This window comes from Tiliqua scincoides, chromosome 2 (genome assembly GCF_035046505.1).
Source record: "Tiliqua scincoides isolate rTilSci1 chromosome 2, rTilSci1.hap2, whole genome shotgun sequence".
NCBI lineage: Eukaryota > Metazoa > Chordata > Lepidosauria > Squamata > Scincidae > Tiliqua > Tiliqua scincoides.
Window position 1 is genome coordinate 252,368,041 of NC_089822.1, and position 23,238 is coordinate 252,391,278.

The 23,238-nt window shown below is 46.9% G+C and overlaps 1 protein-coding gene across 1 annotated transcript in view; it reads left to right on the forward strand.

Moving 5' to 3' along the window:
* The first annotated feature begins 538 nt into the window (after nt 1-538).
* Nucleotides 539-23,238, forward strand: part of LOC136639055 (E3 ubiquitin-protein ligase TRIM11-like) — a 35,101-nt gene continuing 12,401 nt past the window's right edge. The window contains exons 1-4 of the mRNA XM_066613082.1: nt 539-902; nt 3,323-3,390; nt 4,156-4,251; nt 14,341-14,457. Of these exons, the coding sequence (XP_066469179.1) occupies nt 539-902; nt 3,323-3,390; nt 4,156-4,251; nt 14,341-14,457 (645 nt within the window). The remainder of the gene's footprint in view (nt 903-3,322; nt 3,391-4,155; nt 4,252-14,340; nt 14,458-23,238) is intronic.

Genomic DNA, 23,238 nt, shown 5'->3' on the forward strand with positions numbered 1-23,238 from the left:
TATGCATGTCTACTCAGAAGTAAGTCCTATTTTGTTTAATGGGGCTTACTCTCAGGAAAGTGTGGTTAGGATTGCAGCCTAAGTAAGAGCCCAATCCTATGCATGTCTACTCAGAAGTAAGTCCTATTTTGTTTAATGGAGCTTACTCTCAGGAAAGTGTCGTTAGGATTGCAGCCTAAGTAACAGCCCAATCCTATGCATGTCTACTCAGAAGTAAGTCCCATTTGTGTCAGTGGGGCTTACTCCCAGGAAAGTGTGGATCGGATTGGGCTGTAAGTAAGTAAATAAATATTATTTCTCTCTAGATCTCGTTTATTTCTTGCTAGATCTTCTAAGTCTGGTAAACTAGGTGGGCCCCCATAGATTTAAAAAGTGGGTCCCCGAGCTCAAGGGTTTGGGCACCACTGAGCTCCACTTCTCGGAGCTGGCTTGCAACAGTGCGCCCCCGCCCTGGATGTCAGCTGAGCACAGCCCCTCCCTTTCCTACGGGGCGGTCCCGGGAAAGCCAGTTCCCCGCCTGCCCGGTCCTGCAGCAGCCATGGCAGCTGCGGGGAGTTTGGCGCGCGAGTTCTGCGAGGAGACCACCTGCGCCATCTGCCTGGAGCATTTCACCGACCCGGTGACTGTGGACTGCGGGCACAACTTCTGCAGAGCCTGCCTGACCCAGTGCTGGGGGGCGCCGGGAGGAAGCGCTCCCTGCTGCTGCTGCCCCCACTGCAGAGAGCCCGTGCAGCCCGGCAAGCTCAGGTCCAACCGGCAGCTGGCCAGCATCGTGGAGATCACCAAGAAGTTCAGGCGTCAGGTGGAGAAAGAGGCCCAGAAGAGCCCACCGGGAGGCGTTTGCACCAAGCACCAGGAGCCCCTGAAGCTCTTCTGCAGCGACGATCGAGCCCCCATCTGTGGTGTGTGACAAGTCCAGAGAGCACAGGCTCCAGGAGGAGGCTGCAGAAGAGTATCAGGTAGAAAAGCAACATTGGGCCAAGTTTCTTTTTCCTGATCCTGCAACCAGGAGAGAGACTCCCCCCTCCCGGTATCATCTGCTCTGTGAAGCTGACAGGGATTGGCTGGTTGGCTTGAAAGTGCTCCCTGATATGTGATTTTTTTTCTTTTTGGGGGGAGGGGTTAGTTTCTTTTCTAAATTTTTGGTATTTTTTTATTTAATTTTGTTATTGCCGCTGATTGATTTTCTGTTAATGCGTTTTATTTGTTTTCAACCATCCTGGATCAGACAAGAAGGCATGATTTTTAAAAATAAACATGAAATGAACACATCACATAAATAATACGTTCTAAAATAGCTGCAAACCTGACTACAACAGGCCCTGCAGTTCTCTCTGTGCCTTCTGTTTACATCTCATATTTTTTTCCTCTCCACTTCCTGGTCTTCCTCCTTGCTGCAAGCCAGCCTGAATCAGACAAGAAGGGACAGGCATCATTTTAAGAAATAAATGCACACACATCACATAAATAGTACAGGTTGTGCCTTGTTATCCACTGTTTGGTATCAGCAGATACCAATCATTGGCTGATTTGACTCACCACTGATACCAGGATCCACCTTTAAATGCCTTGTAACAAGGGAAAAAGCACCAAAATCGAATTTGCCACCTTCGTACTGTTGAATAATTATAATTTCATTCCATTATTCACCCCATCTAGTGGCTGAATATGGTACAATGTCCATATCAATGCATTCTGGGGCAAGGATAGAAGACCCAACTACAAGCCTTGCAGTTCTTTCTGTGCCTTCTGTTTACATTTCATATTTTCTCCCCTTCTTCCTTCTCTGCCCTACTACTGCTGCTGCCTCCTCTGAGGTACTGTACATACATAAGGATACAGTCATGGTAGGTGAGTGTCTGTATCAATAAACAGCAGGCCACCACTTTCCACCAATGCTCTGTCCCACTTCAGAGTGACCAAGAAACTAAACCCAGGATAGGGCTTTGAAGATAGGAGCAAACTTGATCCTTAATGGCTGTGGTCGCTAGCAGCAGGGGAACAGTTTAGCTGCTACCGTAATGTTGTCCCCCCCCCCACGCCCACGCATCCCTCTGCTTTCTGGTACAAAAGTGAATGGCTACCATTCATGCCTATGGGAAAATGTAAGGCACTGATCTTGAGTGGGGAGGAGAGGAAGAAATCCAAAGGAGTACTGGGATGGAAAGAGAGCCAGGAGTGCTGAAAGGGGCAGGCAGAAGGCCAGAGGTTTGTGGAGAGACAGAAAGAGAGAAAGGAGGAGTGAAGGAGTCACTAATCTGGGGCACCTGTTGGGAGAGGAAGGTGACAAAAGAGAAATAATATTTGCAGTGGGGCAGGAGGGAGGGTTGGAGTTAAGAAATATAATGGAGAGGGCAGGAATAATGGGTTGGTGCCCTTGTTTCACCTCAGTCTTCCCTGTGAAATGTCATGGGCTTCTCTTGAGCCTGTGGTCTGGGGTCAGATGTACCTCCAGTTTTACTGCTTCCCAACAGTTTTGCGCTTCAGCTGACGCAAGTACTGACTTCAGCCCTAGTATGTGTCGTGTCGTCCCCCCATTCTCCCACCCCCTAATGCCTTCCTCCCACCCTTAGGGCACACTTTTTTTTTTTTTTAAACCTTTTCAGGTCTTCATCATGTTTAGTCATTTAAATGTTCCAGAGGTCTATGTCATGTTGCTATCAAAATCCTGGAACAATCCTGCAAGGTAAAAATAGCATTGATGTGAGGGACCAAATTCAAGTAGAATGGCCAATGAATCCTGCTGTGGACAAAGAAACACCCTCAGTCGAAATTAGAAGCCTTCCTTAATATGTATGCATCCTGCACACTTTTCACCTGTATGGCTGCATCCTATAAACCAGTGGTCTTCAACCTGTGGGTTGGGACCCCAATAATAATAATAATAGTATTTGGTTTACATGGGCAGGCTGTTCTAAACCCCTGTAGGGATTTTTACCATCAAAGAAAGGTTCTGTCTTTCAAGAACCGCACAACATTTCAGATGCATCTTTTCTGGTTTGGTACCACTTCTGGCCTCTAGTTTCCTTCCACGCAGGCTGACAAGGAGCTCCTTCATCTCTCACATGAAGGGCGGCCAAGACACTTCCTTGCTCAAACCAAAGAGAAGGTGGAATAACTCAGCTCAGCTTGTCAGCTGCTTCAAGGTCTGGCTGTTCACAGAGCTGCTGGTGGCCTCATGAAGCCTCATTTGGGGGTCATGGCAACCTTTCAGGCCTGTACCAGAGAAGGCTTGGATCCAATCCAACAATGGTTTTGCCTTATCAAAACTGAGTTCTTGATATAATCTGGCACAGTCTCTTCTCGCTGTCTTGCCCTGCAGCTTCTAAGGCTGGCCCCGCTCAGGCTGCTACCTCACAGGGTTGTTGTGAAGAGGTCGGGGGAAACCGGGTGGGTGGGGCAACAGGTGGGCAGATGGGGTCCCAGGAGGAGGGTGGGATTGGTGGCAGGTTCTCAGTTCATTATTTATTTATTTATTTATTTATTTATTTATTTGGGGGGGGTTGTGACAAAAAAGTTGAAGATTGCTGCTATAAACAGTTCATTCTCTCTGTTGTGTTGACATAGCTACTGGGTCATGGGCACACGTGGAGATGTGGTGGAGCCGGGGTCTTGTGCCAATTAGGAATCTCCAGAGTTACTTACCTAAGTTTGCATTTAGGTTTCTCCAGAAACCTGGCACTCCAGTCAATTTGGAACCTCCTAAAATATCCCAATAAGAACTCATTTTCTGTCTCTTGATTGTTGCCACACTGGAAGGCACCCCATCCACATCAGCTACAAATGTTTTTTCCAGCATCTTGCTCTCTTAGAGAAATTGGCTCATCGGACTTGGCTATCCAGACATTTGGTCAAATTTTATATTGTTAACGATTTTGGAATATATTTCTTTTATAGTTTCTAATAATCATGACCCATCTTTTCCTAAGCACCCCTTAGCCCAGTATTTATGGAAAGACACATTTAGCTAAATGTATGCCTTGGTGTTTAATTCACCTAACAGGCTTCATTTGATATAGTTGTGCTGAATCTTGCTACTTTAAAGTCGCTGGCCTCGGTTCATTTGACCTTGCTTGGTTGCTGAAACATTCAATACTTTTAAAAGCAAGGGGGCCTGATTTTTCCCAAAACTAAACCCCCTCTCTGTTTGCATAGGAAGATATCAAGGTTCAGCTTCCGTCTCTGGAGAAAAAGAGAGAGGAGCTTGTAGAACAAAAGCTGACGGAAGAGCAAAAACATCAAGAATACCTGGTAGGTAATGCTCATAAGTTGAGGATGAACGTGGATTGGGCATCTCCTCCTGCCCTTATCACAGGGCAAAGAAGAGGAGATCGGATCATGACGTATGCTGGTGCCACTGGGATCCACCCCCTCCCTCCCCTGGTCCACCCCTCCCCTTACAATGAGCAGTGGAGCCTCTGCTACTATGGCAGTGTGGCTCCAATATTACTGTTGCTTTTACTTCGTGGCGACAGCTCGGACTGGCCCAGCAGTGGTCCAGTCTTCCTGCCATTGCTGGGCCTTTTGTGACAGCAAAATACTCATCTCCGTCTGCCCCTTTTCTGGTTGTCTCTCAAATGCCCCTAAGAGATCTGAGGGTGCATGGGAAGGTCTTGCTTCACCTCCCTGGTTCATCATCTGTTGTCATGATATTGTAGCTGAGGATCCTGCAGAAATGGCCAGCTCTTCATAGCAATAAAATGTAAACCAGCAGTATGTGCCCAGTTCACTTTTTGTTGCTGCACTTCTATCCAGGCCTCTCTCTAATTTCCCTTGACTGAACCTAGTGGTGTAGCTGGAGGGGGTGCAAAGCATTAAGTTTTGCAGGGAGCCTCACTGCAGCAAAGGAAGGCTGGGCAGAGGAAGCCCAGTGAATGCCTCTGTTTTGCTCCCAGGCCATAATGGCTCCGAAGAGGAGGGGGAGTGACTGCCTGCACGCTGTAGTAAGGCTCGCTGTAAAACTTAGTGCTTTGCACCCCCTCTAGCTACACCACTGACTGAACCCCATGTTGCACTTTTGCCCTGTCTTGCAACTTGATCATTGCTGAAGAACAGGCCGGGTTCCAAAAGGGAAAGTCTACGTTGGATCATAGTTTTGTTATCCATCACTTGATTCAGAAATACACTCAGACTGGCTACAAAAGACTTTATGAGGTTTTTGTTGACCTTACCTCGGCATTTGACTCTAGTAACAGAATGTGTTTATGGCAGAAGCTGTCTGCAACTAACATTGATAGGAGACTCCTTCTTTTAGTGCAGAGGATTCATATGAACACCAATTTAAGAGTCAGACTTGGGACATCAGGCATGCTCTCTGAGAAAATTTCTACCGATAAGGGAGTTCGACAAGGTTGCCTATTGGCTCCTTTTCTTTTTAATTTTTATACAATAAACGATATTGTACATGCTCTCCAAGGACCAGAGTTTTTTCCTCCTGTGATAGGGGATACTAAACTTCCAATTCTTTTGTATGCCGACGACATAGCACTTTTCTCTATTACATCTATTGGGCTGCGCAGGTTATTGTCTAGATTAAGCTCCTTTTGTATACAGGAAAAACTGTCTATAAACCACAATAAGACGAAAGTGGTTCTTTTTGGTAAACCAAAAAAGAAGCACAAATGGAGGATTGACGGTAATTCCATAGAACAACTTAGAGCTTTTAAATATTTAGGCGTCATCTTCAACGCCCAACTTGCCTGGTCTCCTCATTTAAATATGGCCAAGCTTAAAGTAGCTCATACAATTCAATCTTTATTACACTTTATGAGAACTAAAGGAGGTAACCTTGTGACTCCTGCGGTAGAGGTCTTTGCTAAGAAAATAATCGCCCAAATGATTTTTGGAGCAGAAATCTGGGGTTATTCAAAAACCTCTACATTAGAATCAGCCCAAAATGCTTTTATATGTTCATTATTAAATGTCCCTCGGCAAACTTTATCCCCTCTTCTCAGAACAGAAGTGGGTTTAATTTCGATAGAAGCCCACTGTCATACTGTGCAAGCTCTGTTCTGGTATAAATTAGCAGCAATGGATGATTCCCATCTCCCCAAGATGTGTTTTAGAGAACAACTTTTTAACTCTGCTCGGCTGTCCTGGGCAACTTTAGTAAAACAGATCTTGGAGAAATATGAAATAGTCAAGGACACTTTCCCTTCTTATATATCTAAAAACGTTAAGGCTATGGTAAAAGATAAAATTCGACTTTACCATATGAGACGGGACTTGTGTGATATTTCCAGCTCACCTTCCTCATCTTGGCTCCCATTGTTTAAGTTATCATTTGTTTCACAAAATTATTTAACTTATCTTACAGTGCCAGCATTGCGCAAAGCCTTTACTGCCTTCCGCTTTCAGTGTATGCAGACTACGGTCCTTGAAGGCAGATATAAAAATACTCCCTACCATCTTAGGACTTGCATTTGCAACTCTGGTGAAATAGAGGATATTTCCCACTATCTATTAAAATGTCCTTTATATGAGCTTCCTAGATCAAAATATCTATTTAATATTATTGCTCTGTTCCAAGAGAGAACTACCTCAGCTTTGATTTGCTGGCTTCCTGCTGATTCTGACCCTGATGTCGCTTATAAAGTGGCTATCTTTGCCCTTGACATACCACTTACTCCGAGGCTCTCCGCAGAATTACCAGAAGAGATGACATCATCACCAGTTACTTCCTAGTTCGGAGACTGCGAGAGTCCAAGAGTAGTAAGAGGCGCAGGGCAGACAGGAGGGTTTTTACTAGCTCAGCTTCTTGAGCTGAGGCTCCTACTACTGTTGGACACTCATGTCATGGTAAGAATGCTGTGTGTACCATCCAACACTGCCCGGCATACCACCAGTTGAGAACCTCTGGTATAGACCCATATACATCACCCATCCAGATTAACGACTTTGCTTTAAGTCAAGTTGAACCTCCTCCTTCCACAGGAAGGTGAGAGCATCTCTAAAGAAGGCATACATTTCTGAGTCGATGTGCAAGTAACCCAACCCACCAGGGAAGAAACCTCAGCCTATAGGTAGAAGAGATCCAACTCTCTGTGATCAACGGTGTATAAGGATTTTAAAATCAAGATGCCCTTTGTCATGGAAGCAGTAAAAGAGCACAATGGGAGGGTGTGCTTAATTTAGCCAATGTTGTAGGAGCAAGAGGATAGAGAACAAGAGGATCAAGGGAATAAAGGGCATGTTCTAATTGTGAGATGGGAGTCTAAAACAAACACCAGAGGCTGGGTGGGTGGGTGGGTGTGAGTGAGTGAGAGAGAGAGAGAGAGAGAGAGAGAGAGAGAGTCTTTTTCTCTGTAGTGTACACTTTGAGCACTTTGTGTATGCTACACATCTTTCACTATTTTGAAAAGGGCCTTGTGGTCCAGTGTTGACAATATGCAAATCAGTTGCACGTAGTATATTTATTAATCAGTTAAAAAGGTAGTGATTAGTTAGCTAAACTTTTGGCACTGGTTGACAGCCCTGATTATAAAAACATTTCTCCAGGGGACAGGAACGCATTGAAATAATGGAGGATCCCTTCTCCTGTGAATTCTCTGCTGGCATTGCCCCTCTCTTGTGTCCAGTCCCATCTTCCTCCACACCAGAGTCTCTTCCAGTCGGCATCACTCCTGCCCTCTCTCTCCCCCTGCTTTTTCCACCCCTTCGCCGGGCCCTCAGTCACATCTCAGTTTTCAGATTGTCCTGGCACCCTGGGCAAAATGTCCCATCTGACTCCTCAGAATTCCCATCCTAACCCTTGAAATGGCCTCAATGCTCTGCTCAGGCTATTCCTGGAACTTGTGCTTTTCTCCTCAGCGGTCCTACTGGGTTTGCCACAGGCTTCCAGAATTACTGAGAATTCCCCTTTCTCATGGGCAGCCTACACATGAGGCAGGGTGGAGCATCCAACAGTGGGCTGGGGGAGGCAGGAAACTGACTTAGGGTGCCTGCACGAGTGACCATCCCCCAGTTCCTCATCTGCTCAGCTGTGTCCCCACCTATTCTTGCTCACTTCTCCTGTAGAGTGCACATGAAGAGGGGGGCTGACTTCCTCTTCACTGGTTGGGAGCGGAGGATCTTGGGAGTGGAAGCCCTCTTTCTAGGAGCAATCTCAACAGTGTGCCTAGGCTATTGGAATTCATATGGGCAGTGAGCAGGTGGAACACTTGGCCCCATGTGCCCGAACAGCTATGGAGGCTGGCAGTGGAAAGGCTGATATGTCACCTAGAGCAGGCAGTGTCACAAGAATGAGGTGGGGTAGTTGGAGGTGGTTGAAAGCATGGGAAGGGATGGAGCAGAAATAACGAGAGGCTAAGAGACTAATTGTCTATTGTGCAGGGAGACAACTCTTGAACACAGAGCAGTGCTATTCCGTTGGAGCATCAAAAGCAGAAGAAATGCAATTCTTTATATTTTTTGCCACCCCGGGTCAAAGGTTGTTTACAATTACAACACAAAACCAATTTATAACATTTCCTTTAAATCATTTCTGCCCAATCTTGCATATATGCAACAGGGTTTAAATGTGTACCCCTCTGTGCTGGGCAAAAATGGGTTAATTCATCTGTACAATTAAACAGAGTAGTTTGCCACTCTGTTGCCTACAGGGTGTTGCATCTGGCGGAAAGGCTGGTATCCCACATGCACACAGCCATGTCACACAGGTGGACTAGGGCAGCAATCGGGCTTGAGGAGGAGGTGTATTGAGGCAGGACAGCTGCAGATCTAGGCTTCAGTGGCATCCACTGGATCCTACCTCTCCTGTCCCCTATCCCAGGCCTGACATACCCTCTTTGGCCTAACAGACCAACTGGCAATTGGGAGATAAAAGCATGGGATAGAAATCAGACACAGGATGTCAGGGTGTAGCTTTATTGAAATTTCATCCCCCACTTTTTCATCAGCCCAAGATAACAATATAAACCAGACATTATGGCTAGTGGGTTATTTCAGGGGGACCAGATGATAGTGTGGACTCAAGGGCCTTCTGGGAGGCTTGGGTCGGCTTGGGTCGGATAGTGTGGACTCAAGGGCCTTCTGGGAGGCTTGGGTCTGGGAGGCCAATGCAATCTCCGCTGCAACACGTAATATTTTTCTTTGGAAATTTCTTTTGGCGACGTTCACAGAACGCTTTAGGCATACAGTTAGAATCTCCGTCCCCTGGAGTGGAAGAAAAGATATGAGTGTAAGGATAACACCTTTCTTTGTAAAAGGGAGGAACTGTCAAGGATTGTAATGGGTGTGACTTGTAAGTAGCATCCACATGTTCGAAACAGGGAGGAATGCTTCAAGCAGGAATTGGAGAATTCAAGCGGTCCACTAAAAGTTCACTTGCTCACTTTTGACACTATACCTACCATCTGTTAGTTTGCAGGATTATTTGCAAACAGATTGTGGTTCACCAGTGGACCTCTGCCCCCTTTTGGGAAGAAGAATAAGTGTCTGTTGGTCCCTAGGATCCAAAGAATGCTGAATTTGGTGGATTTTGGTCTGATTTTGCACACAAACATTGCATATTCTTAAGTAAATGTCCTGCTCAGAATCAATTAATATAAATTACAGCCCAGTCCCAGATAAACTCTACCCCTGAGGCAGCCATGCCAACTGAGCACATGCTGCATCCTGTGAGGAGGGGGGCAGTCTCATAGACTTCCTCAAAGTAATGAAACTTAGGTGCCCTTACAGCAGGGCAAGCTCCTGCTGCTCCAATGGGTCTTCTTGGAGCTGTGCCAGAGGAAGAATAGGACACTGCAGTGTAGTCTGCTCCTAGTGTCATATTTAGAATTGGGGGTCAAGATACACATTCCAAAGTTCATCATTTCCAAGACATTGTTTCCACGCAACCTATGACAATAGCAGGAGACTCTGCATCTTACCTTTTTCGTTCAATTCTGTCATACAAACTATTTTTTGTTCGAGTCCGTAACATACACTTTCTCCTTTTATGCAGCGAAAGTTCTTATATCTGTGGCACGAATTGCATTGATAATAGGCTGTGAAACAAAAGACAGATGATCACTACAGAGAAATTCTGGATTCCGGTTAGTGTGCTGCTCTGGAGTGAACTGGAGTGTGCTGCAGCGAGTGGAGGCCATAGTGAAGGTACTCAGCTGCGTAAGGAAGGATAGGAAAGCTGCAAACGGGGCAGAAAGATCAAAGCAGGTCTGAGGAAAGAGCTGAGCTGACACAAAAGGTTAGGAAAGAAGGTAACTGCTGAACAACACACTATTCAGAAACACATAAAGTAGAAGAAGAAGACAGAAAGTGACTGACTGACTGACTGATTGATTGAACGAACGAAGAGAACACTACGAGTGAATCTTCTCCCCTTTTTATTCCTGGTTCTGCTATTCTGATCTCAAGCAATATTCCATATGCCAGCATGCTGGATGAACTGTTCTCCCAGAGTCACTCTGCACATCATGAACCAAAGACATGATCCACTCTGACATTAGGTAACAAGCCAACTGCCTCACTCTCCCCAAGTAGAGTAAAGTCACCCCAAGATGGCTTAAAACAATTCAGAAAATAGATCTTTGAAGGGATGAGCTTCGATGGTTCCTCCAGGTCCTGGAGAAAAAGACGGGGAACCCCAAAGTGCTGAGGAGATGTTATTTTTGATGAGCTCCAATATGCTCAGGAGCCTGAGCAGGAATCCCCCTCAGTGAACTCTCAGGCACCCAAGAGCATCCTCATTAGAAACCCTCACACAGTCATGCAGCAGCTGTAACATCATCCTCCAGAACTCAACTCTTCTCAGCTGGCCAGGGCTGGGGTTGCAAGACTGGGGTGAGGGGAGACTCCTCCTGAAGAGCATCTTTCTTGCAGCTATCCCCTCCTTTTCCTGTCTGGAGGATCAGAATTGTACTCACCGCCACACATCACCCAGGCGCTCCCCACTTCTCCTCCCAACCATCTGTTGAAAAATGACAAGCAGGACTCACCAGAACTCCCAGAGAGCAGGACGACAAACAGAAGGAGCAGAACCTTATTCATCCTGCTGGATGTGACAGGCAAACCGAGATCACAGCTGAGGCAGACAGGAAGAGAATCACCTTCAGACCAGAAAGTTCTTCTCTGGATACCTCAGGACAGCTCCGTGCTGATCTTTTATCCTCTCCGAGTCCCTAGGAAGAGCCCAGGTGTGAAGCAAGAGGGTGCAGCCAGGCCTTCTTACTGGAAAGGGGTGCAAAGCTCATCGTGTACCTCTACTGGAACAGGAAGACTTGGCAGTAGGTTTCAGACACTGTTTATCACTCTTGTCACCCCTGGGAGGGGCCTGGCCAGAAATGCTTGGCATTCAGCTCATTTGTTAGAATCAGGTACATTGACATGCGTGGCAGTCCATATTCAGGGGGCTGGTGGTGCTTTTTAGCCTCGAGCATCGTCATCCTTGGGGTACTCCTTAATTATGTGACAAGAATGAAGAGGAAGAGAGAGATAAACATGAACTCAGCAGCTTGCAGACAGATCCCAATGAAATCTCTCCCCCCCCCCCATGCAGTTGTGCCAATTGAGCTGCATCCTGCATCAGGGGGCAGAGTTGGGGACTTTCATTCCCTTACCTTGGGAAAGCCTCTGCTGCCCAAATGGGTGTCCTCTGACCTGCACCAGCTGCTGTGCTGAGGAAGAGACTGGTGTGTGATTGTGATTGATCCTGAATGGCGGGTTTTCCAAATGTCTGAGAATTTTAAAAATGCAGGAGCAGAGCTATCTGCAAAAGCTGTGTTTCCTCCTGCAGATAATGGTGTCAGAGGGGGGGAAGCAGGGCTCCCATTCAAGTGCAGTGGGAAGGCGCTGCAGGGGGAACTGTGTTGCCTTCCCAACTGCCAGTGTTCCTGCACTGCTAGGCTGTCACCCACTCCGCCTCCCTCAATCCACAGAACTGTGAACGAATGAGAAAGACTCAGGTTCATCCCAAAGGTTCTCCTCAACAGCATGATGAGATGCACTCAACTTGTTACACGATATGCAGGACCAAGTATATGAACAGATGACGTTGAATCATTAATCCACCACTTAGATCCTTTTCAAACATGCTGCTGCCAAGTCCAGTTTTTGCCACCCTGTCCTTATTCCCCTGATTTGCTGAATATGCAGAATATTATAGTTGTCTCCATGGAGCTGCATCTGATGGGTCTGGGCCCAGTGATCAAGCCTGTCTAGATTGTTCTGAATCCTCATTCAGTCTTCCAGGTCGTAAGCTGTCCCTCTCCTTCAGTTCAGTGTCACGGGCCAATTGCATAAGCAACCCACTATGACAGGGCTTCTCAAACTGGGGTATCCCGACGCCCCAGCCTGAGGGCCCTGGAGTCCTTCCCCTTAAAGGGTGGGGGCAGGGGGGAGGCAGCAACGTGATCTTCAGGTTCCAATTGCTAAGGGGGCTGCAGGGACTGGCTTGTACTTACCAGTCCCTGCAGCAGCCTCCTGGAGGTGCAGGTACCCCTGTGCAACTCTCCACAAAGTGGAGGCGGAGCGATCAAACCTTTCTGAAGGCTGGGGAGCCCTGCAGATGGTTGCGCAGGGCTCCCCGCACCCCCAGGCGGCTGCAGCAGGGAATGGTAAGCACATGCCAGGCTCTGCAGTTCCTTAGCGATGCGATCCTGGAGATTGTGTCGCTGCCTTCCCCCCGCTACCTTATTATTATGACTAATAAAAATATTATGAATAATAATGGCCAGAAAATAAATGCAGTGAATCTTTCCCCACAAGCAACGGATGAAATTCTGCATCTAATGCTATATAACATGCTGGTGTTATTCCTAAAAGCCACAATTTCCACAGTGTTGGTCACTAGGGTGTCACATGTCTCATTGGTCTGAGTTAAGGCCATGGTTCTCAAACTTTTAGCACTTTTTATAATGACTTTTTATATTTTATAAAGCACTTTTTATAAGCACTTTTTATGTTTATTATATAAATAATTTTATATTCGGGATTCACCAGAAGTGTTGTCACAGCTGGAGGTTACACCATCAAGCAAATTATAATAAATAATTGTAAATAATAAAATAAATAAGGGGAAGCCAGCCCTGTCCCATCATGTGAATCCTCTCTGTAACCTGCCTGCAATAACATAAAAAAATCAATGAGATTTTCAGTCCTACCCGGTGCCCAGTTCAATTTAAGTTCTTATATTTAAGTCATATCACAATCAGGACCCACCTTTGCAAGTCTAAAATAGAAAAAATTAATCTTATCATCAATTCAAGAAGCCTCTGTTTTAATCCTTTTCAGTGGGGGGAGGGGGTGCCTTTGGGAGCATTTGTTGAGCTCCACGTTCATCAGATCGGGACCATTCTGATGGCTTCACATTCCCTTTTGCCTGGTCTGTCAATGAGCCAAGGCACATTTGCTTACTTGCGAATAAAAGAGACCCTGTGGCTTAGTTTTGCTTTCCATGGGGCTCGATACATTTGTCAGCTTGGAGGGAGGGACTTCCTTCCTGGGTGTTTTTGGGCAGCTGCTTTAATCGAATCAGGACCATTCTGGTGTTGCTGGATCCCTCTCAGTCCACCCTTTCCGATGGACAAAGGGATGTTTGCCTACCCACGAGTAAACATGGGATATGGATCAGTTTCACTTTCCATAGGGCTCCAAGCATTTTTGTTTTCTGGTTTTTTGGCCATAACTTTGGGTAGAAAGGAGATATTTCACTCTGGTTTTTTTTGTTGCATTCTGCTGTAAACTCCACATCCAGTGGTATATCGCATGATGGCATTATTCCTAAAAACCGCAATTTAAGCTATTTGGTTCACTTGTGGTGTCCCCTAGGCTGGTCCCTAGGGCGGACTGCCCCCCTGCCTCTTGCTAGCTACGCCACTGCCCTTTGGCACTTAATTCCTCCCTTCCAGCTGACATAGAGTCATTTAATAGCGCTCATTGACATGCCTGTTCAACCAGAGTTCAGCCTGGCTGAGAGTAGTAGCGTCTTGCCCACCCTTGACTCTTTGATTCACAAGGCTAACACAGCAGATATTTCCCAATGCCTTTCTGAAATCTAGCTGCAGTCTGTCTGTGGTGTTTCCCACAGACACCCTGTGTTTCCCACAGTCACCCTGTCCAAGGAGATGAGACTGGTCTGGCATGACGTGTTCCCGGCACAACCCCTGCTGGCGCCTAGAAATCCTGCCAGGACAAATGTTTCTCATCTCTGATGCAACTGAACAGGGCACAGAAGGACAACAAAGCTCTCCATTGCGAGGAGGAAATCAACAAGTCTTGCGACTGGGAGCTGTACTTGGCTTCAAGCTCTTCTCCTGACATCCTCCCTTTCCCACACACGTAGCCAGTGTGTGTTCCTGTCAACCTTTGTCTTCTGTGTCTCTTCTTTTGGGCTCCATCTAGTTCTTTTCTACTGGGCCTCTGCACGGCCAGAACACGTGTTCGGGTGCAGCACTGTCACTGACGGTGGTCTCAAAGCGGGACCTGCCGTACTGTGCAGCCAGGGCACTGCTGCAAGCGGTGAGTGGCTGCAGCCAAGCACCAGCTGCCTCCAGAGAAGCCCAGTGCTGGGACAGAGGGTGGGAGGAATGGGAGGGAAGGTATAGGGCAGAGACCTGGGAAAGAGTGGTGTTTTGAGGCTGGGAAGGGGGCAGTAGCAGCAGCCGTGGCTCTGCTGATGTCCTATTCCCCTTTCCCAGCAATCATCCAACGACCCAGGTCCGCTTAGACTTCTGCTGGCAAATTAGCTGGCACACGTCTGACTAGACCTATTGGGATAGCGGAGGCTTGCTCCAGGCCAAGGGGTCAAATGTTCCCTTAGCTCAGGAGGCTCTGAAGTGCTACCTGTTCCACGCGCAGGGCCAGCTAGGCAGGCGGAGATCAGGGGTCTCAATGCGTGGAAGAGACGGAGGTGTAAGGAAGGAGGTGATTAGATTTGTTAGGCACTGGGGAACGTTTTGGGACAAGCGGGGCCTGTACAAGAGGGACAGGCTTCACTTGAACCAGAATGGAACCAGACTGCTGGCGCATAACATAAAAAGGTGGCAGAGCAGCTTTTAAACTGATCCTTGGGGGAAGGCCGACAGGAGCCGAGGGGAATCCGGTTTGGGACTCCTCATCCGAGGATGGGGAGGTTAGAGAACAAGACAAAGGCAGACTAGGAGAAGAAATTGGGAATGGTAGCATGATGGGATGTGATATACGGTTTGGCACAATGAGAGGATGCGGAGACAAAGGAGCAAATAAGCAGCCCATCCTGGGGCATTCCATGTACAAATGCTTTCATGCAAATGCCCGAAGTCTCCGAGCAAAGATGGGAGAACTGGAATGTCTGGTGACAAGGGAAAACATTGACATAGTGGGCATAACGGAAACCTGGTGGAATGCGGAGAATCAGTGGGATACCGCAATCCCAGGCTATAAACTCTACAGGAGGGACAGGCAGGGGCGTGTTGGAGGTGGGGTGGCTATTTATATTAAGGAAGGGATAGAATCCAGCAAAGTAGATCCTCCCTTTCCCACACATGTAGCCAGTGTGTGTTCTTGTCAACCTTTGTGCTCTGTGTCTTTTCTTTTGGGCTCCATCTAGTTCTTTTTCTACTGGGCCTCTGCACTGCCAGAAAACTGTCGTTGACGGTGGTCTCAAAGCGGGACCTGCCGTACTGTGCAGCCAGGGCACTGCTACAAGCAGTGAGTGGCTGCAGCCAAGCACCAGCTGCCTCCAGAGAAGCCCAGTGCTGGGACAGAGGGTGGGGGGAATGGGGAGCGGAGGTATAGGGCAGAGACCTGGGAGAGAGAGGTGTTTTGAGGCTGGGAAGGGGGCAGTAGCAGAAGCCGTGGCTCTGCTGATGTCCTATCAGATTGGTACACAGTTCAGGTTGTTCCTGGGATGGACGTTTTTCCCATAAGTGGCTGGGGCTTGTCAGAGGCTGCCAGACTTCTGGAGACATGTACCCTGAAGGGAGTAGTCTTCTTGTCAGGCCTTTGGCATCTCTCAGGCCTTGAATTGTTGTCAGCCAGGATGTGGCAGAGGGGCCTTGATGTCCAGGCCCGGTGAATGTAAACAAATGTAATTACAGCACTGATCAGTAATTAGATGCACCTGTGTAAGGTGGGAGCCATGTGACTCAGGGTATGTGTGAAGACTACGTAGCCCATGGAGGTGCCATGCACCTCTGGGCAGCCAATCAGAACATAAGAACATAAGAACAGCCCCACTGGATCAGGCCATAGGCCCATCTGGTCCAGCTTCCTGTATCTCACAGCGGCCCACCAAATGCGCCAGGGAGCACACCAGATAACAAGAGACCTCATCCTGGTGCGCTCCCTTGCATCTGGCATTCTGACATAGCCCATTTCTAAAATCAGAAGGTCGCACGTACACATCATGGCTTGTAACCCGTGTTGGATTTTTCCTCCAGAAACTTGTCCAATCCCCTTTTAAAGGCATCCAGGCCAGATGCCATCACCACATCCTGTGGCAAGGAGTTGCACAGACCAACCACATGCAGAGTAAAGAAATATTTTCTTTTGTCTGACCTAACTCTCCCAACACTCAATTTTAGTGGATGTCCCCTGGTTCTGGTATTATGTGAGAGTGTGAAGAGCATCTCTCTATCCACTCTGTCCATCCCCTGCATAATTTTGTATGTCTCAAACATGTCCCCCCTCAGAGGTCTCTTTTCTAGGCTGAAGAGGCCCAAATGCCGTAGCCTTTCCTCATAAGGAAGGTGCCCCAGCCCAATAATCATCTTAGTCGCTCTCTTTTGCACCTTTTCCATTTCCACTATGTCTTTTTTGAGATGCGGTGACCAGAACTGGACACAATACTCCAGGTGTGGCCTTACCATCGATTTTGGACACAGGGGACAGATGGTGCTCTTTAACCTTGAGCATCATTATTCTTGGGGTGCTCCTTAACTATGTGGTAAAAAGGATGAGGAAGCGAGAGATTGACAGGAACTGAGCCGCTTGCAGCCCAATCCTAATGAAATCTCCCATCCCCAAAGCAGCTGTGCCAATGGAGGGTGCGCTATATTCTGCATCAGGGGATTTGGGTTTTCCAAATGTCCAAGAATTAAAAAAAAAAAATCAGGAGCATTAGCTAAGCTAACTCGAAACACTGTGATTCCTCCTGCAGATGATTGTGTTAGATGTGTGGGGGGGGGGAGCAGGGTGTTCTATTCTAATGCCATGGGAAGGAGCAGGGGGACGGGACTGGGCTGCCCTCTCAACTGCCACTGCCCCTGCACTGCTAGGCTGGAACCAGCTCTGCCCTCCTCACCTCCAGAGATCCTGAAAGACCCGTGTTCATTCCAAAGGTAGGTTCTCCAACATAACTGCCAACATGGCACTCATCATGTTACATGATATTCTGGTTCAAGAGTAGGAACAGATGACATTCACGTGTTGCACTGAGTCAGATCATTAATTTGCCACCTGCATCCTTTTTAAACATGTTGCTACCAAGTCAGGTTTCCCCCACCCTGTCCTGATTCCCCTGATTTGCTGACTCTACATGCAGAACATCACATTCGTCTCTACGGAACTGCATCTGATTGGTGTGGGCCCAATGATCAAGCCTGTCAAGATCATTCTGAATCCTCATTCAGTCTTCCAGATTGTAAACTGTCCCTCTCCTCCAGTTCTGAATCATGGGCACATTTTATAAGCAACCTCGTGCGACATCATCCATATAGTTAATAAAAACTGTGAACAGCACAGAGCCCTGTGGCGCTTGATTCCTCCCTCTGGTTGACACAGAGCTGTTTAATAGCACTCTTTGACATGCTTGTACAACAAGCTTGGAACTCAGCTGTCAATAGCATCATCTAGCCCACCCTTGTCTCTGATGCACAAGGATATCGCAGGAGACTTTGTCCAATGCTTTGCTGAAATCTAGCTGCAGTTTGTCAGTGGTGTTCCCACAGTCAACCTAAACTAATCACTAAGAAGATGAAATCAGTCTGGTATGACTGGTGTCCCAAGAAGGTATTAACAGGCATTTGTCCTGCATAGATTTAATTTGATCAGATCGCAGAGCGTGAGAACACAACATCCCATCAGGGTACATGTCTCAAAAAGTCTGGCTGTCTCTGACAAGCCCAGCAGGACCTCTTATGGGAAAAGCTTCCATCCCAGGTACAATTTGAACAGTGTACCAATGTGCTCATGTGAATTAATGCGGGCACAGTTGGTAATCAGACGGAACACTTTGTCCAGAGCAAAGTACCCACTGGTCATGATGACTCTGGGAAGATGGTCATGTTTTTCTACTTGAGTTGAAGACTAGATGAAAACTTTTTGCAAGCATCGCAATTATCCCAAGACCTCATTAGGAAATGTGAAATGTCTGCAGCTCTGGCCCTACCATGTAAAGGACATTTTGACTGTGTTTATGAATGCATTGACGTCCAGATGAATGCATTGATGGCAACAGCTCCTGGTTTTATTTTATTGTATTGTCATATGTTGTTCTTAACTGTATTTTTCCAAATGCTCACAGTGTTTGGTGTACAATATTACACAAAAACAATAAATTGTACATCAAACACTGTGAGCATTTGGAAAAATGGGTATATAAATGGGTTATATACATCTTTTCAGTACATATATTAAATGATTAGTCCCATCTGGATTAAAGCTCTCTGTGTGGGGTCGCCATTAAAGATGTTTTGGGAAACTTCAGCTGTTGCAAAAGGAGGGCTAAGGACAGCCCTTAAGGCTGGCCTTTCCTTTGCTGCCGCTGCTGCATCACAGACATGAAACAAGCAGTGGAGGGAGCCCTCCTCCCACAGCTCACATGAGAGGAAACAGTTGCCCTCACGCTAGTTGCATCGGGCCAGTGTGGGCTCCAACAAATCTCTGGAGGGCCAGGGGCTCATTGGAGACTGGGGGTTCCCTGAGGGCCGCATTGAGAGGCCTCAAGGGCCGCAAGTGGCCCCAGAGCCAGGGTTTGGGCACCCCTGTTATGAAGTAATCTTCACAATGCAGGTTTCAAGGGAGAACTGGAGAAAAAAATGCTCATTTTTCGCCTTGCTAATCATTAAAATGCATTAGATTATGCATGTAGTAAATACAGTACAATACTCCCACGCGTCCCCTCCCCCACATTCACCAATCATTTGCTTGTACCTTTATGGCCCAATTCTATCCTTTGCCCCAGCCTGCAAAATGGCATGCATTATATCCAGGATTGGGGGGGGGGGTAAATCTGAAGGCTTTAGAAGGGAAAAGGGATTTAAATCCTCTTACAAAAGAAAGTATTTCTTTACCCAGCACATAACTAGTCTGTGGAACACCTTGCCACAGGAAGTAGTGATGGCATCTTGCCTAGATGCCTTTAAGAGAGAATTGGACAAATTTCTGGAGGAAAAGTTCATCACGGGTTACAAGTCATAGTAGGTATGTGCAAGCTCTTGGTTTTAGAGGCCAGCTGCCTCGGATTTCCAGATGCAGGGGAGGGCACCAGGACGCAGGTTGTGCCTGTTGTCTTGTGTGCTCCCTGGGGCATTTGGTGGGCCACTGTGAGATACAGGAAGCTGGACTAGATGGGCCTCTGGTCTGATCCAGTGGGGCTGTTCTTATGTTCTTATGTTTATGTACCCTTCTGTAAACCTCCCTCTCCGCAATGGGTCTCCTCAGACCTGTGCCAGCTCTTTAACTGGCACAAGTCTAAGGAGAGAAAAGGGGCAGGGAGGCTGCTAAAAATGATGATAGGATCAAGAACACACTATTGCTACTGGGTCCAACCCCTCCCACAACCTCCCTGACAGATTCCTCCCCCATCCGTACCCAGTTTTACCCCTTGTCCCTCTCCGCCCACTCTCTGTCGCCTCCCTGCCCCTGCTGTTCCCTTATCTGCTCCAGCAGGACCACCAAGATCTGCTGACCTTCTGGAACTGCTCCCAAAATGGCCACCAGCTGAGCACTGCACCTTCTGTTGGCAGCCGCTTTGTGACAGCAGAACAGCGGGTGTAGGTAGAGGGGGGTGGCGCAGTCAGTTTTGCAGGGAGCCTCCCTGCAACCTGCAAGCAGCTCCTCCCCCTCCCCTTGGGAGTCATTCGCCTCCATTTCCCCCCCCCATGGCTCCAAAGGGGAGGGGAGGAGCCGCTTGCACGCTGCAGGTAGGCTCCCTGCAAAACTTAGTGCGCCAATGCTAGGCCAATGCGGACAGATGATCCTCTGCAACAGGATAAGATAAATAGAATTATTAATTAATTTATTAATTATTCCAGGTTGAGTACCTGATTATTGAAACACCAATTCTGAATACGTTAACTGGTTTGGGAATTCTAGTACCAATTCTGTTTGACATCTTGATAACTATTGCCAGCTCTGGACCAAGCACTGCAGCAATCCAGATCGATGGGTGCAAAGTGCTAAAGTGATGGATGAAATGATGGGAAAATAGGCTTCCAAAAGGGGGTATTGGGGTTGGAGAAAGACACAGGCTGCTGATGCCCGGATCCTCTTCCTGTTTGATCCCAGAAAGTGAGAAGAGAAACCGACTGAAGTGACCAGGTGGACAGGAGGGGTGGCAGGCAGATGTGGGTTGTAGAGCATCCATCATTAGTTCTTTGCTCCCTGAAAACCCACTGCTCAGAGCAGCTACTCAAGCACCCACTTCAGTTTGTCACATTGCTGACCTGCTAATACTAATGTTCAAAAGGGAATAAATAAGGGAGGATTGGTGCATGCAAAAGGTATAATTAAGGCTGAAATCCTATCTACACTTCACTGGGAGTAAGTCCCACAGACTATATTGCGACTTACTTCTAAGTAGACATGCATAGGATGGGGCTCTAACCCCAAAAAAGTAAGATAAAAACTGCAGTCAGTCATACCCTACAAAGGGCACAAAGATCTAGATTCTGCTTTGCCACTTTGACATGCTGCCCAAGTGAACTTGCAAAGAGGACCCGGTGCCCCTCTTCCAGCTTCTATTCCAGCTCCTTTGTAGCTCTTCCCCTCTTCCAGTTTCTATTCCAGCTCCTTTGTAGTCTCAGCAAGATGGGTGTCCCTTGCTCACCAGTCAGTCTAGAAGCCTTGTTCTCGTTGGCATGAAGGACCGGGGTTACCAATGCCAATGTCAAGTGTCCTACATGTCTTCTTGTGAGTAGTACGAAACTTTAAAAAGAGGGGGAAAGTTGAGCATCTGGGTCTCAAGATGGCACTAGAAGAGTCTGGAATTCAGGTCCTATTTTTCAGGATAACATTACAGTGAAAGGAAAGCTATGCTTCTGGCTCTTATCAACTTTGTTTTCCACTCAGTGGTTCCCAAACAGTGGGTCCCTGGCCCACCAGTGGGGTCACTGCCCAATTTTTGGTGGTTCGCAAAATTGACAGGGTTGATTAGGCTATGTGCATCAAGGGTTAAACAACCTGCTACTTGGGGGAGGAAGCAGGGGCCTAATCACAGTTATAGGCGCAGAGGCTTGAGGAGCAGTCTTTACCACTTCAAAGTGGGTCCCCATGCTAAAAAGTTTGGGAACTACTGCACCAGATATTCCAGTAAATATTTGTCTCAACCTAGCTTCCTGTTCATTGCCTCATTGCAAAAAAATGCCATAGCTCAAACATGTTTTCTTCCACTATGCACCTGTGTATGTGGCCGCAAAGAGAGTCTAGAACTTGGGGGAGATAATTATTTCCACTGTAATTATCGAAACCATTGCAATTGGATTTTCTTCTAACCAACTACCATATGGAGCTCCCAATTATCATGTTGAGATCTAGGATAACCAGAAACCAGCATTGTTGATCATTCCTTGCATCATGTTTGGAATGAGTATTCTTACATTTATATCTTGAGATAATGAGGGTTTGGGTTTAGTCTGTCAGTCTGATATTTGATTGCATTTTCACTTGTTGAGACCAGTCTGAGCTCTTCATTTATAAAGCAAACCACTGAATACATCTTGCAAGACATCCGGACTACTTATTTCCTGCCAATTCTCTGCTAAGTCCAAGCGGTAATAAAGCCAGTTGTAGGAGAATGAATATAGCTGCCCCATGCCTCAAATGGCTCTGCTGTTAATAATATTACTGCTTCATGTGACCTTCATTTGGCCTGTGAGTGAAAGTCTAGATTTATCTGATCAGCAAACACCCCCTAATAACTATTACAGGCCAGGAGATTACCTCATTTCTGGAGTTATACCTTTGAGGACAATCACATATCCAAAACATAAATTCAAGAATAATCCTGTCCGTGATGTAATCTCGTAAGTAGTATTCACACTTGGATTTTAACTATTCCCCAGTCAATCCAGATCTTGGTTTCTATCTTCTACATTTTGTGTTATGTCTCAGGAATCAGCACAGTGATTATGTGAGAGTCTTGAGATCATGAGCTTTGAACCATGTCTTGCCGTGGGACAGGGAAATTGGAGAATGAGAGTTCTACGGTGCAATCCTAACCAACCTTCCAGAACCGAGATAAGGGCAATGCAGCTCTGAGGTAAGGGAACAAACATTCGCTTACCTTGAAGAGGCCTCTGTGACTGCCACCCAACTGCAGGATGCAGCATGTGCCCCATTGGCACAGCTGTGTCAGTGAGGGAAAGTTGGTTAGGATTTGGGCCTAAGACACATACAGTACACTCATTTAAGGCGCATGCTCCTTTTTACATAGAATAGATCAAGCTACCTGCTTCAAGTCAATCACCATCCCTGCAGCATGAAAACAGACTGAAAACTTGATATATTTTTTATACTTTGCTCTTTATGACCGTTTATTTGAGGTTGTCCAAATCATGCATATTCTTGATAAACACTTATGTTTATATAATACAGTTGTTACAAACAAATGTAAAGTTTCTTGCATTTGGATAACGAATAGCTCCGAATTCTTGTTTTTAAAATGTTCAAAGAAACAGGTAATATTATTCCTTATCTGACTTAGGGCCCAATCCTGTCCAGTTTTCCAGCCCATACCTTAAGGGGCCCTCTGTGACTGCTGCCTCACCACAAGATGCAGTGCATGCCCCATTGGCGCAGCTGCAACGGCGCTGGAAAACTGGATAGGATTGGGCCCTTAGGGGTCCAATTTTCCAACTTTCCAGCACCAATGCAGCCACAAAGCAGCCCCAAGGGAAGGAAATAAATGTTCCCTTACCTTGAGAAGGCATCCATGACTGTCCCCCCCCCATGCAGTGCACACCCCATTGGCATGGCTGTGTCAGCGCTGGAAAGTTGGATAAGATTGGACCCTTGCTCAAGAATTGTTTCATGATTGTGTTGAAATTTCCAGCAATTACAATTTCTGACCCTACAAAATTGAGGGTCAGAAAAGTTTGT